General features: G+C 35.5%; 1 protein-coding gene across 5 annotated transcripts in view; it reads left to right on the forward strand.

Annotated features, from left to right (window-relative positions):
* Positions 1-15,624, forward strand: part of DNAJC24 (DnaJ heat shock protein family (Hsp40) member C24) — a 38,981-nt gene that overhangs the window by 13,958 nt on the left and 9,399 nt on the right. For all 5 annotated transcript variants that reach the window (XM_075502057.1, XM_075502058.1, XM_075502060.1 and 2 more), the window contains one exon: positions 13,291-13,429. In XM_075502057.1, the coding sequence (XP_075358172.1) occupies positions 13,291-13,429 (139 nt within the window). The remainder of the gene's footprint in view (positions 1-13,290; positions 13,430-15,624) is intronic.

A 15,624-nucleotide genomic window follows, 5' to 3' on the forward strand; every position in this document is an offset into this window, starting at 1 on the left:
TTTACTGTGCAGCTATTAGTGAATCCCAGTTATGTGGTCTGCATAACTGTTGCATATTGCTGTGTACATTTAATCCTAACTTTTTTTTTATTCTGGCTATTTTTAAAATAGCAAGTTGGTTTGTCTGTGGGTGTTTTCTTTAAAAATTATTGGGTGATGAATAACTAAAATGTTATGGAAAAATACCTTTTTCATCCTATGTGCTGTCTTGATGATGCTTTGCTGTGAATACCTTGAGTCACAGCAAGTATTTCCTTATAGTAACAGTTATAGCAACAATAATGTTATCTGAAATATTTTGATTCTCATGGTTCTTATTTGTCTCAGGTTGGAGGTCTGCTGTGCTGGATGTTGTGTACAGCAGTGGTTCTCTGGCCTGAAGGTATGGTAAAGATTAATAATGTGTGTAAAACATGCAAGCAGTTGAATATTGTGTGGGAAGCTCAGACTGATACTTGCATAACAATCTCTGATTATGGCAGACTGTAAGGAGGAAGAAGGGAGAAGAACGGACACAGTTTTCACCAGCTAGTTGATCCCTGAGCAATATTAGAAAAACGTCATAGAATGGATAAGAGATTAGAAGGAAAATGAAAGTCTTTTTTTATTTTTCCTCAAATGAGGAATGTTGCCTATGAATAAGAATCATCCTGGAGATGGACAGTGGAGGCTGGAATCAGTGTCTAAGCAGATAAGATCAGGTAGGAGAAGGCTAAAGTTGTTAAAAACCTTACAGATTGTTTGTGTTGGGGGGGAAAAAAGGAAGAAGAGATGGATTGAAGTAATGAATCAGGAAGATAAATTCCTTGCTCTTTTGTCCAGCTGTCTTTGGATAGACATCCTTTGGGGAAGTTTAAATCTCTATATGAAAAGATTGAATGTCACAAGGAACTCTTCACTTTCTGTTTCTCCTCTTTGCAAGTGGAAAAAGCAGGCTACTTCCATGTTCCCTGCTAACTTCTGCCAACTGAGTGAACATGCTGAAAAGATTGATTGTGGGCTAGGAAGGCAAGTTTAAGACCTGGAATCATTCTTTTTATGGAAGCGAACAAGTTTCACGTTTCAGAGAGAGCGCTTTGTTGCAAAATCACTGAGAATGAGAAAAGCACCTTCAAAGTAATTTTGGTTTGTGCTGTTTTAACATAAGACCACACCTCTTTTTTTTTTTTTTTCTTTTTCTCCCCCCACCCCCAGTTCCAAATACTTGCCATGTGAAGCTTTTCAGTAATGAATTGTGGTAGTTACTTAGCAGGGGATAGCTTACAAAAATGTAAACAAGTGTGGAGCCTCATCTAGTGAATGTACTTACTTCTTTATGTGAGTATCCCAATGAAGTGCATGTATTGCATTCCTGATATTTTTGCAGATTAAATATAAGTCCCATATTTAGCCCACTGAACATCTTGCCTGTTACAGACTTTGTGTACAGGAAAGAACATGATCACATCAGTTCAATTTAGAAAGCCTGTAGGAGAGGAAATGTGAAGCAGATATTTAAAAACAATAGTAAACTTTATTTGCTTTGGTCTCCATTTTTCATCGTGCTCTAGTGTAGTGCAGAGAAACAATGAAATGTTTTTGATGTACCCTTCTAGTAAGCATTAGGTGGCAGTAGTGTGTTGTATTTGGCAGCTGCTTTGTCGTTTTGTTTTTTTATCTTCTGCAATCTTTAGTGCAGTGTAATAAATGGAGAAAACGTATTTTATTTCTATATAGTTTTTATAAAATGCTGATTTATGGTTCTTCTGACTGTATGTGACTAAGGGCAGCCATTGTTTGGACTCTTGTATACATAAATGGGATTAGCATACTGTAGTTTCTGCAAATGCTCATGACATTTTCTGAAACACAGTGTATAACAGTGATAATATTAACAGCAAATATTCTTATTAGAAATATGCTGTTAATGGCTGAGTTTAGTTTTGCAGCCTTTACTTTTTCATAAGCTGTTACCATTTCTAAATTTAATATAGCCTGTTAGATGAAGTATGTTTTTATGCTTCCGTTTACTCTTGTTTCTTAGATAAGAAACAAACTTAGGCTCAAGAGAACGTTGGTAGGAACATAATTAACCTTTCAGCATAGCGGTGTTACTGTCACTCGATCTTAGACAAGTGTGGTTACCTTGTGACCCTTTTGGAAGTTTTTTCCCCTTCATCTTTGTTTCTCACAGGTAAAGGATCTCAAGGAGCTTGGAACTGGTGTTGCATTGTATTAATTGGGCAGGATGATCAATTAATAGAAGAAGAGCAAGAAAGTGTTGACAGAACATGCTATCTAATTAGTACCTGATGAACCATGTAGGCCACTGAGCCTGGAGTGTAATGTTGCTTCAGGGTAGCTCCTATACAAGACCTTTATATGCAAAATAAGCCTGTAAAAAAGCTAAAAAAAGAATATTTCAGCATAGTTCCAGTGAAGGAAATCTTAATTGCTGAAAAACTTCGCTTTCCACTGTAAACTTGGGGAAAGCTGGCGATACTTAATAATTCATAGAAGGAGCGTGTATCAAAGTATCAAGCCAGTGTTTTGCACAAGTCTTGCTCTTAAAAATCATGTAGCCTTTTGTTTGTTTCGGTCTTTTTTTTTATGTAAGAAGTGATCTACAAATTATGGAAATAGATGAAATAGTTTTTTAAAAATAAAACTATGTAGTTTTTCTTAGTGCTTTTTGGAGTAGTAAGAAAGAAATACTAAGGCAGTAAGATTTCCTGGTGGCTCGTGATAAAATGGCAAGCAAAACCATTCTAAGTTAAGAGCAGGTAGCACCACAACACTTTAAGGTTCCACCCTAACTGGTTTTCTATGATGTATTAGTTTGTAATAGTTTTTCAGTTGAAAATTAAGTAATTTTTAATTGAAAAGCACTTTGAGTCTAGCAAGGTAGTACTGCCAGAATTATTTGGTTACTGGTAATTAGGGTTTTTTCCATTCATTTGTATAATTATATTGGTAATTAATTCATACTGTTCATTCAGAAATTCTCCCTCCTCCCATGATAAGAGAAAAGGTTAATAGTCACATGTTTAAGAGAAACATTTTTTCAAAATTAATTCATTTTCTCCTGCAGTTTAAGCTTCTTTGTTTTACTGAAATAAACTACTTCCTGTTTTAGAATACTTTTATTGAATAAATCACTTAAATTTTTATAAAATTGAGTGTGTTTTTCATCCTGCCCTAATTTAATGAGTTCAGCTGGTGAAGTTGGAAAATGGCTTCTTTCTGTGACCTTTCAGTGAGTACCACAGGGTGGGGGCCAAGTGCATGTTTATCACCTTTTTTCTTGACCAGCACAGGTGGCTAAAACATGTGCTTTTCTTTAAATTTAGTTAGCCAAAAATTCAAATTCCAGTTTAATAAATTATTTTATAACTCAGTCTGTGTTCTGATTTAAATCCATCACAGAATGGATTCTGCAAGAAAAAGAGTTCAGCCCTAAAGCATAACAGCTAGTCTACATAGATTCTCATCTGTTTATCATGCTGCCTATAACCAGAGTAAATCATCATTTGGAGTCAGTGTGCTTGATTGCTTAAATATAGCTGTCATATACATGGTGTAGGTAATACCAAATATGTGTGTTAATTCTATTACATGCTGATTAGGGATTTGTGGCTTAAAGTATTCAGTGTGACAATGTATGTAAAATTAGCAAAACTGTTAACTTTAAATGTAATTATATAGCTCCTGGAGTGTTGTAATTGCATTATATGGTTCCTTTTTTGTGCTCTGTCCATCAGGGAGACTGTTCAGCTTTATATTTTGGTGCTCTATCAACTGATCTGGAACTTTCAATACATGCTGCATAATTTGATTAAAAATATTGCTACAAGCCTTATAATGGCATAGTATAGAATTGAAAATGGGTAGGTTTGCTGGGGTGTGGGGTGGTGAGGGGAACCCGCTCTCCTATACCATGTTAAGCTTAGCTATAGCATTTCAGATACACAAGTTTAATATCTTGGATAGTTCTAAACGTAAATGTATTGAGCTCTGAGACCAAGAGAAGCAGAATGCCTAGTTTTGTGATAATGATCATGAGGTCTGGGACCTTGACCAGCCACACTTTTAATTGCTTGAGGACAGATTTCAGGAAGGGTACCATTTGTCAAAAACCTGAAGTCAGTATGAACTTTGCAATGGAGGCAAGGTTTTTCCACTAGCTATCACACTAGTCTCTCATGTTCACAGTCTGTGGTAAGAGACTTTCAGATAGGTACTTCTGGATCAAAGCAACAAAACTCTTCTATTTCCAAATGTAATTTTAGAAAGAGGAGGGATGCTGCACTAAGCTTAATTGTTCAACCTTGATTCCAAAGCTATGGGAATATGAAGACTGAACACTGGCTTTTTGGGGAGAGAGAAAAAAATTGAGTACAAATACAGAGAATGTCAGCATCCCATATTATTTTGATTCTTGAAATGATTTAGAAGAGTTGTTGATTCCTTGGATATTTATAGAATGCGGCTTAAACATTGTGTTCCTGTGCCTAGATTAAGGAAGCTTGTTTTAAGAAATGTAATTTCTTTCTGATGAAGATGTGTCCATGTGGTCTGTAGATAACTAGAGAAATGAATGCAATTATATGACCCAATCCAGGCCTTGTTTAGAAGTTAATTTTGCCAGATTTCTATGAGCATTTGGTCAGATCTGCACAGATTTGGTTGTTGGTTTAAATCTAGCCAAGGCTGGTGGTGTCTTAATTGCTACCACAGAGCAACCATTTGGCCTGTGCAAGATGAATGTTGTCAAGGTACCTTCTGCAAGGCGGACATTCATCCACTGGGAATGTATCAAGAAAGTTTTCATTAATTGGTCCCTTTGTTGGCATTTGTGGCAGAGCAGCCAAAAACTGAGTATGAACAGACACTCTGTGTCAGGGGGTGAGATTTATTGGCAAGTCCCAGTAAAAACTGGTATTTACTACATATATTGTAAGCAGGGGCAAAGGACTTTCCTCCTAAGAACAGCCTGGCATTAAATTTACTCAGATTTCTTTCTTTCTTTCTTTTTTTTTTTTTTAAGGCAGGGAAATGTAACAAGAATTCACACTAGATTTGGAAATTAAATAGGAAATAGCTGGTTAATGTTTTTCTTCTTAACGTTGGCTGTCTTGTAGCTTCCTTTTAATATGAAGTGAAGTGTTATGATGAGCTCTGTAGTCTACAGACAAATTTGCGTGGACCTATGAATACTTCTGTCAGATGAGAACACTTGACAGTTTTTGTCCTGACCTCGTTAGCTTAACCTGTAGATAATAACAATTACAGTTGATAATGTATAAATGTTGCCTAAAGCATGAGAAATGTTTTTCAACATAGTTTCCAATTTTGATATTTTTATGTTCATGTTAACTCCTGCATTTTGTTCTTGTTGTTTTGTTGAAAGGATGCACTTCATTATATTGTAAGGGACATACTGGTAATGATTTGTGCTTTTTTGTCTTAGTGCAACATGTTTGTTTGTTGCTAAACTTTGTATAGACCAAGAGTGTTTGTGTTAGGCTTTCTGTTTTGCTTGCTTATGCCCATTTTGTCTTTAAAAGAATTTTAGCTTATTTTATAATATAATGTGAAATAAATAATAGTTTAGACTTATTAATCAAATAAACTATCATATGTTGACTTGGAGAATTCTGATTCTGAAATTTGAATATATTGCTTCTTCAATATTGAGCTTTTGATACAAGAATAAGCAGACTGAACCCCGCAAATACTGATAATGTAACTTTTAAAAGTGCTTGGTATTAGTCTGTGCAATTCCAGTAAGGAGTCAAAGTCTCATTCTGTTGGATTCCTAGCCACAAGTCTGGCAATGTTATTTGAAAATAATGGCTTGGGTTTCTCTCTCTCCTTCCAACTGCTTCCAGTGTTTTCCCCCCTTCTCATTCTTTTTCTCTTCTGACCAGCGTAGTATCCAACTCTTGGTCCACTTGCTGTCGTTCATCTAACTCCCCTATCAGTGGAAATGGATGTCATTGTTGTGTACTGCTGTTATCTCACACTATCCGATGCTTATCCATGGTGACTTTCACTTTTGCAATGTTAATTCAACTGACCCTTTGCATACCAGTTTCCTGCCTTTTACCTCTTCTGTTCGTGATTTTAATTCAATTCCGTCATTCATCAAAAATAGTAGCTTCACCAGATATGGAGCAGTGCTCCATTTGTAAAGTTTGGGTTGAATTTCTCTTCACTGAAAGTTTGGGTTGAATTTCTCTTCACTCTTTACTGAGTGTCTTTCACCACTGCTTATTTTTTAATATAAATACAGATCTTTTTATGAATTCCAGGAGGTATTGTAGTTGTAGTGTAGGTCGTGAACATTGTGGCTTCCTGTTACTTTTATGGTGACAAAAAAAAAAAAGTTTAATTCATACTTGGCTGGAAATCTTATTTCTAGCTGCATTACATGAAACAAATACTGTCAGGCTATAAAACTATCATAGCTACTATTATATGCCTAACATGGAGAAAGGGAGAAGGATGCTAAGAGATACTAAGTTAACTTTACATGTTAATATTCTATCATTGACTCTTATTTACAGCTTAGATTTAGTCATTAGATGTAGTTCTTACAAAAGCATGAGTACTTGAATGCATATAAGTCATCACCTGTTAAAATCTTACTACTTGATTTACTCAGGAACTTAGGGCACATCGCTAGCTTTAAATATATCCCTTATTCAAATATAGGTGCACATCCCCTATCGAAATAAAGCAGGAATTCAAGACTTGTCTAAACTTGTTAATTTAATTTAGTAAGGTGATTCCATGAGACTACAGATGATTTCAGAGTTAAAAATCTTTAATAAATCTGATAGCTTAGAAATTGACTATGCTGTAACTGTTGGTAGTACTGACTGCTTAGTGGTTACTTTATGACTCATGATAGTAAGTCTGGAATAGTCTAACATTTTAATTTTTCAGCTCTAATGGTTTTATCATTGTTCTATGTCTGTCTTCTGAATTTTAGAACCTTAATAATGGTTTCTCTTACAAAAAAAAAATCTAAAATATGTATAATAAAAATTAAAAAGTCTGAAAATATTTGTCTGAAACTATTTTCTTGGGAGAGAAGGTCAAGATTTAATGCATCCACATCTGGTTCATCCTTTTTATTACTTGCTGCTGAAGATTTCTCCAAATGTTTGACAGCTTTGCATGAAATATTGAAAAGTAGCAAAGACAAAGCCATAGAAAGTGGAGAGTAGTCCTTATTTCAGCTCTGGAAAAAATTAAAGCTGATCTATTTCATTTGCCTCAAAGAATATAAAGTTTACATTTTAAATGGCCTTACTTTAAAAATGTGTAAACTGGGAGGAGGGGGAGGATGTTCTTTACAGTTATCTGTTAAATACATAGTAGTAAATTAAAGCACTTTTTCATAACTTAAATAAAAATTTGGAAGTAGTAGTAGTTTTAGTAGAAAATCAAGTCTCCTGTTGTGATGTATGGAATTGCGGATGTGACGCCTCTTTGATTTTTTTAAAGTGAATACCCCTTATACACAAGGCAAAATAACCATGGTAATGTATTAAGGAATGAATGAGAAGGAATAGTACTTTTTTAACCTTTTCTAAATAATTAGCCTTTTCAATTTGTCATGTGGAAAAGTAGTTATGAGTAAAACTTTGACTATATTAAGCAGTTTAGTTATCGTGTATCCCACAGTTTAGCAAGAGATTACAAATTTGGTGTAAAACCTATGCCCGTATGCTTCACACCTCCCCTCCCAATAATAAGTGGTATTAAGTTGATTCTCACTGGGTGCTGTAAATTTCTTTTGAAAAATAAATACATGAGCACCAATAAGAAATGTACATTAAATTGATTTAACTAGAGGTTTTCTGCTTGCTAATTTGAATTTGATTAAAATCAATCAACCCTGTTACATTTATTGCATAAAGTTAAGCAACTCGTACAAGTGTTAGGAGGATAGGGACCTTAGTGTGTCATCTCTGTGTTGCTTGATTTGCTCAACCAAAGCTCAACCAGCCATCTTAGTTTCTCATCTTGTGGTATGAGAGTTCTTCAGGTCTGTTGGTATGGTTACTGAGATGTAATGTCATTACAGTTACTGACCAAATGGTCTTTATTAACTTTCATGTAGTCCAGGGATTAATTTTGCAATTCTTAAAGTGCAGAAGGGACCAAACTTCATGGAGTATAAAGCAAGCAGAAATAAAGAATGTAGCAGTTGAATGTGCTGTAGTGTGTTCTGAATTCTTATATAAACCCTGTGGGTGAAAACCATATGTGTGGTACACTGTATAAACGAAAATATCCGAGTTTCCTAAGAGAAGGAGAGAGGTCACGAGGTTTAATTTTGGGGTTTGTTTTACTTGACTTGTTACTTGAACTTGTTAATGATGATTGTAATGTAAAAGCAAAAGTTTGCAACTATTGTTCTGAGGATCTTGGCTAATAATGTAAAGCAATGCTTGTATCAGCTGCGAGAATCAGTAAGAATGTAGTAGACAAGTAAGTAGTTTGAGCCCTATCAATATATGATGGAACTCATATATTGAGTAATTTGTAATTTTCAGAGAGTCTACACTTTTATTTGGTGAACGCAACATTAACACCTTTTTTTCTGAGACAGAAAAAGTTTGCTCGCTTATTTTTTTTATTCTGTAGTAGGTATCGAAGGCAATAGAGTAACATAATGAAATACAATTAATTTACCTAAACTAAGATGTTCCATGAAAAATTTCTAAATTTTTGGATACTTACATAACTATGACCTGAACCTGTATCTGTGTTTCAGAGTATGTTTGCCAGGTGTATCCACTGTACCCAAACTGCTGAAAAGTACAGTCTGATATATATTAAAAATAAGACAGTTCAATACAGTTGTTTTGGAAAGGTAAAATAATGATACTGTAATTGAAAAGGGCATGAGGTTAAGTTTGTATTAGCCTGCTTTTCTGTTTCCCTGCAGCACTAAAAATTTCACCAAGTCTCCAACAGATAATGTTTAAAATGTGGTTTTCATTTGAACTTTGGACTTCAAGGTTAGTGCTTTTTCAAATTTTTCTTAGTGATTGTAAAAACTAAAACAAACAAAACCCCTAAAAAACCCAAATTAACCCTTACACCAAGAGCCAGAGTCCTCAAGAAATACTATGACAATGTGACATTTAAGATAAACATCAGGGGAGCGAGCAGTATTGCATGTATCTGCAAGGTATTTTTTACAGTTAACAGATGAACCAACATATTTCCATTCAGTTAATTTTTTAACACAGTAACTATAAAGCATCCTATGCTGTAAAGTGATATAAATTTCAGACAGTCTTTAGTAATGGAAAGAAGTTAGCGAATTACTTCTAGTAGAGGTATAAAATAGGAAAACTAGTCGGGGCATACATCTCTAACCTTCTTTCTTTTCCCATCCCTCTGTCAAACTCGGGAAAATATTCTTTATTGTTTCTATAAAGTCCTATTAAGTAGTAACATGTTACTAGAAATTATTACTGTGTTCAAAAATCAAGATGAGTGCTCAGCGGAAAGCTATTTTCATGGAAGTACTGCTTCTTAAAAACATTACGCATGTGCAGCCAGAATGATTTTAATGCATCTTAAGTGCAGTAATACAGCTGAAAATAGTGCTCAGGTGGCAAGTGTGAATGACACAAAGATAATTTGCACAGATTTTCAGAAGTGATATTGCAGGAGACATTGGGGGGGCTCTAACATTTGGAGTAAGAACTGGATGTATAGAGGGAGAGACAAACAATAGTTCAGTTTGAGTAGAAGGAGATAGGTCGAGTAGAAAACAGGCTTGTCCGTTTTCATTATGGAGCTTGTACATGGTTGCAGCTGAGATTAACCCAGAAATAAGGCTGAATGAGAAAGGAAGAGATCAAAAATGTACATTGTATTTCACCTCCCTCAAAAACAAACCAAACCCCTGGGTCATGTTGAGGCAGCTCCTCTGGAGGGTATGCTGGAGAGGGAGGAGAATCAGAAGCAAGAATATGGTAACCAAGAATGGGGGGAAGATACCAAAAAAGAATATGGTTGATTAATGTCTGAAGTATTGATGGAGGACATTGAGTACTCTCTTTAAACTTCAGCTATTAGCAGGTTGGTTGAAACTTTGGTAAGGTGTCTTCTGTGGTCGGTGTCTGAGCTGGCTAAACAGGGTCTAAAACATCTGGAGAGAGGACACCTCGTTTGTTGTCTCAGAGATGAAAGAGAACGGTATGGGCAGTTGAATCAAGAGTGGATTTCTCCTACAGACAAGCATTCTTGGATTTTGATCAGCAAGCTGGAGAGTAGGAAAAGGGAGTCAGTGAGAACAGGTACATAATGAATTCAGATGAAATGGGGTCACTGGGGGGGAAAAAAAAGGATTACCATACAAGAGGAGAGGTTTGAGGGTTTTTCTTAGTGTAGATGTAGACTACTAAAGGCATCAGATGGTAATAGAGAAACAAGCCCAACAGAGGAAGGAGTAAATAGTTTCCGAAAGCATGGAGACCAAAATGGATATCTGTTTTTTAATTAGTAGATCCCCTGCAAGGTAGTTGCTATTAGTTACATGAAATTGTAGTCTTTCGAATATAAAAATTGCATATCCTACAAATATTATATTTTCCAAATCTATAGGAAAGACGTTAAAAGCTAAATTATAAATCTGAAGAATAATGAATTTTCTGCATTATTCAAGAAACAAACAGAATAGCCTTTTTTGCATTGATTATTATTTTTCCAAAGTACTTTTGTGACATTTGTGACTTTCTGTTTTTCATTGACTACTTCCAATATAGTCCAAAATTATTTTCCAGTCAAGCAAAGTTTTGGTGTAGCAAAGGAAAAGTGTAACCAACTTTGTGGGGGTGTTTTCTCAACATTCTTGGCAGGAGAGAAGCCAGTATTCTTAGTGCTGTTTTGGGCAATTGGTCAGTAATGTTTTCATGTATCTGTAAGAAACTGATGCGAGAAGGTGTGGTCTTGTGGCCAATCCAAACGTAACAATAGGAGCAACTGTTTCCTGGCAGTGCTATTGAAATCTAGTTAAGTTTCAGTGGTACTAAGTCTGGTATAATATTCCTTGGATAGACCTTTACATCCTTTTTGGTGTAAGCTTGTAGGAGAATGCTTACAGTATCATCCAAATGGAGTGAAATATCCAGCAGTCATATAACTCTCTTTTTAGGTATTATAATTAACCCTACGATATTTGGGATGGGTCCCAATTTTATATATAGCACCCGAAATATTTTAAAATAATAATGAAGTATCATTTTTTAGATAAAATATTGCTTTGAGGAGTAACTGCTGGATGCATACCTTAAACATAATTGTTAAAATCAATAACATTGCTAAAAGGAAACCATGTAAGTCTTTAATGTGATCTGACTATTTTGCCTTGTGTGCTTATTAAGCATCGATTTTTAAAAATGACCTTTCACAAAAGTAGTATACAATCAACCACCAACGTTAAAAATGCTATTAAAATTGAAATACAACTGGAAAAGCTAAGGCTTCAGAAAAATGGATTTGAAAACAAATAATACATTTAAATAGCTTTTACAGTACATGATGCGTGTCGACAGAACACTGAATTTAGTGCCTACCAAATAAAGGTGTAATTACTCATTTTCTAATTAGCTATTTAGAATACAATGACAAAATGCAATGACCAAAAATGTTTGATTTGTCTGCATCTTTGAATTTTGTCATCTTCAGTTGGGGAGATAAAAAAGGGATCTCTAAGAGATTAACATTTATGGATCGCAACTGTGCTTCAGCCATATTTTCAGCAAGTTGCAAGCTAGTTCTCAGTCTTGAATGCAGAGATGACTTCAAGTGTGCTCACTCATATGGTGGAACAAAAATATACATTTGTGTAGAGACTTCATACTTGAGCTTGCAGGTACGTTCATATGTGTATGGAGAAATAAATGTGAAAAAACTTGAGGTCAAAGATGAACATTTTGCTGTTATGTACATCCTCTTGTTGTCATACAGAGGATTTATCTGAGTAATACCTGTCGGTACAAATGACAGGTACATAAATCAGTGAGCAAATAGACTCCAGTAGGAGTGGTCCTTTCAAATTTTGAATTTTATAAAGCACACGTGATATTAGTATTCTTTTCCTTTCCTTTCCAAAATTAAGTCTTAACCAAAACAAAGGGATTCAGTTAGTCAGAAATCTGCTCAAACACTTGTAGAACAGGTGTTCTAACTCTTAAAATCTGCTGTACATTTCGGTGCCCCTACTGATGTTAGTATAAAGGGCAGAAGTTAAAGCTCCAGAATAAGGGATATCTTGATTTATGACACAGTTAACAGCTGATAGGTCTGATTATATTGCAACTTTCTCATCTTAAATGGTGTTTCCTGTTGGTCCATCACTTATACTGAGCAATTTAAAATAGCAAAAAAATTTTTGCAGATTATTGCAGATGAATTAAAGCTACAGGAAGATGGAGCTTTGAGGGTTCCTTTTCAGTAGACATTTGAACCAAAAAGAAGTCAGAATGCTCTGTTCAGAACCTGTAGTACAAATGGTGAAGAAAACGTGTTACCATTTTAATTATTATTGCCTATTTAATGTGGGATTTCTTGCAGCCATGTCCTTGAATAACCATTTCTTAACTAAAATGACACAATTTTGTAGCCAGTGATCCATGATTTTAAATATTTGGAAGGGCTATCGATTCACTGAACTGGAAGAAATTAAAGATGTTGAGGCATATTTTCAAAAGTAGAATTACATGTATTAATTACATGTATTATAAATTATATTTGATCATGTATATTCTATTTACCATTTAAATAATTTTTAAAAAGCTAGGTACATATAATACAGCATTCAATTTGTCTGTTGAAATAGCCTTAAATAAACATTGGTGGTATTACTTAAATCAGCTATGTGTAATACTACGAGAGCTGCTAGCACCTACAGCACCTCCTCTTGTTCCCGTGTCGTGGTCCTCTGCATGTACCTGTTTCTGTTTGTGGTAGTCATTCTCTCTAGGTAAATGGTCCATAAGACCAATGATTCCATCAGCAAATTATCCAGAAAATGCCGTCAGTGCGCATGGTGACATTTGTGCCACTGGTGGTTTTGTTGCCATTTCAGTGGTCTAATTAAATTGGCAGTTTTCTCTTGTGCCCAGCATTGTTGTCTCCCTTCCTTTGGCACCTTATCTCAGACCTTCGCCTTTTCTCTGTCCTTTTAACTGAATATCAAATGTATTATTGATTGCTCCTCTTCCACCCTCCTCACTTCCACTCCCCTCAACTTTTTTTTTTTTTTTTGATTGGCAGTATCATCCAGACAAACAGAAGGCAGATGTGCCAGCAGGAGAAGTGGAGGAGCGCGTGCAGAGGTTCATCGAAATTGATCAAGCGTGGAAAATTCTAGGGAACGAAGAGACAAAAAAAGAGTATGACCTGCAGCAGCGTGGTAGGTTCCTGCCAAGGAGGGCTGTAGTGGCAGCAGCTCTTTAAATAAGCAGGGTCTGGGAGTGGTAGTTAGATGGTATTTTAAAATGCTGTTTATTGCTGAACCAAATGTTTCTTTCACTCTTGTCCTACTTTCAGATGTGGATCCATTATTTATAGCTTTTGCTACACATACATTAGCTAGTGAAAACACTGAATTACTTCCAACAAAACATTAGGTGGCGTTATTCCTAATAATTTGAATGAATATTAAATTTATACTAATTAGAGACCTTAGCCCTTTTTATTTTACTAAGGCAGCTCCATTAAGCATTCTTAATTTTAAGTCTTATACTACATTTTGTTGCAGTATCTTAATTATCAGTATTAATCCATTTATACCTCGTGTTCAATGTGTATGAGTTTATAAGCACATCAGAATCATTATGATACATTCTTTTTGGTTGTGTGTGTTATGGGTAGCTTTCATAATTCATCTGTAGTCTAAACTAGTCTTTTTTGAAGCAGGTTTATAAATAATATTCCAATATAGCACATTAACTAGGCAGCTCTAGCATGCATTTCTTTTTATACCTCTCAGAAAATAGCTTCTTAAAACAGTGACAGGCTGTTGCGAGAAAGAAAGGGGGGAAATGTAGGTCAGGTCTGTCACACATGGGCTACCATTACATGAAGTGATAGGCTGTCTTTCTGCTCTGGCCTCAGGATAGGAGTCCCTCAGCCTTCCATTAGAACCTTCAATAAATGTATATCCACCCTACATGTTAATGGGGGGAGTCAATAATAGTGTATTGCCTGTGGGGAAAACACTCAGTCGCACTCTGCAGTAACACACTCTGGTCCAGCATTGACGTGTAGCCACCACCACTTTTGAATGTGTCTGATAAAAGCCCACTGTCTCTGCAGCTTGTTATTGAATTCTCTTCCATTGTACATTGGCACACCATCAGACCTTTCTCTCTTGTGCTGATTTTTAACTCCCCTGCCGCTGCGGATACTAGAACTTTGAGAGACAAAGGCTTAGTCATTCTGGCAGATATGCATCACTGCAGGATAAAAAGAGTGATATACAATTGTAGATATCCAGTATTAATTCTCTAGTTAAATAATCTTGCATTTCAGATGTTCTGTGAGTTTTGGAAAAGAGGGTGGAGGGGTGAAAACAGAATTGTCAAATAGGTATTTTAGAAGAATGGAAAAAATGTGATCGTGTGCTAATTTGTATGTAAACGGTATTAAGAGCAAACTTAAATAAATTTTCATCTCAAACGTATTTTTTTAAATGCCTGAATGTGATGCCAGAACAGGAATTTCTGCTACCCAGTGCTCTCATCCTATTGTACTCTTAGCATTGTAGTATCGGCTGTGTCTTCCATTTTCACAAATTGTACATGCACAGGAAAAAAGAAATACTAGAGATTGTTAGAAGTCTTTTGTGTATCTAGTGAGTTTTACCTAAAGCTTAAATACAGACCACGAAGTTCCATTGTGCTTGGGTCACACAATGGTTAATCCACTGAAGTCGAGAGCTACATCAAGATTTAATAAGCTACTTTGTTTTCCCATGGAATTTAAGGACATTGCTATAAATTAGTTTTGACAAAATTTATTCTACAGTATTTTAAAGGTTATCTATATTTCCTGAGATTTTTTTTTGCATCCAGATGAGGAGTTCTAAAAGCCATCTCAAGATTTTGTAAAAAAGACTTGGTAAATAAAGAAAAGAAATCGTACATTTATTTACACAGGTATTTGGTAATTATATGATAATGGAATAGATGTATTTTCATATAGAGGGTGCCATTCACAGGGGACCCAGTGTTTTAAACTAAGCCCCATGTAACATACATGTGCAGTGCTGCTGCATTCTTTGCAGCATGTTCCCTGGCAGCAAAATGATGGTGAAATAAATTCTAGTTCTTTGAATGCCTGTCAAGTTGCTTCTGAAGTCATGATTCTAGACAAATTCGTAGACAGTGCTGTAAAAGCTCACAGAAACAAAGGAATTGAGACAGCAGCTAAGGAGAATAGTGATGAGAGAGAGAATACAGCAAGTTAGTAAGAGTGCAAAGCCTAGGAAGCAGAATCTGAAGGATGCCACTGTGCATGTGTGTGGGGCTGCCAGTCAGCAGGATGTCCTTTGCACTGTAGTCTTTCCCATTTCACAGATTGTTTATTTGTATGTACCTTCTTGTT

The sequence above is a fragment of the Mycteria americana genome, chromosome 5, assembly GCF_035582795.1.
Source record: "Mycteria americana isolate JAX WOST 10 ecotype Jacksonville Zoo and Gardens chromosome 5, USCA_MyAme_1.0, whole genome shotgun sequence".
NCBI classification, from domain to species: domain Eukaryota; kingdom Metazoa; phylum Chordata; class Aves; order Ciconiiformes; family Ciconiidae; genus Mycteria; species Mycteria americana.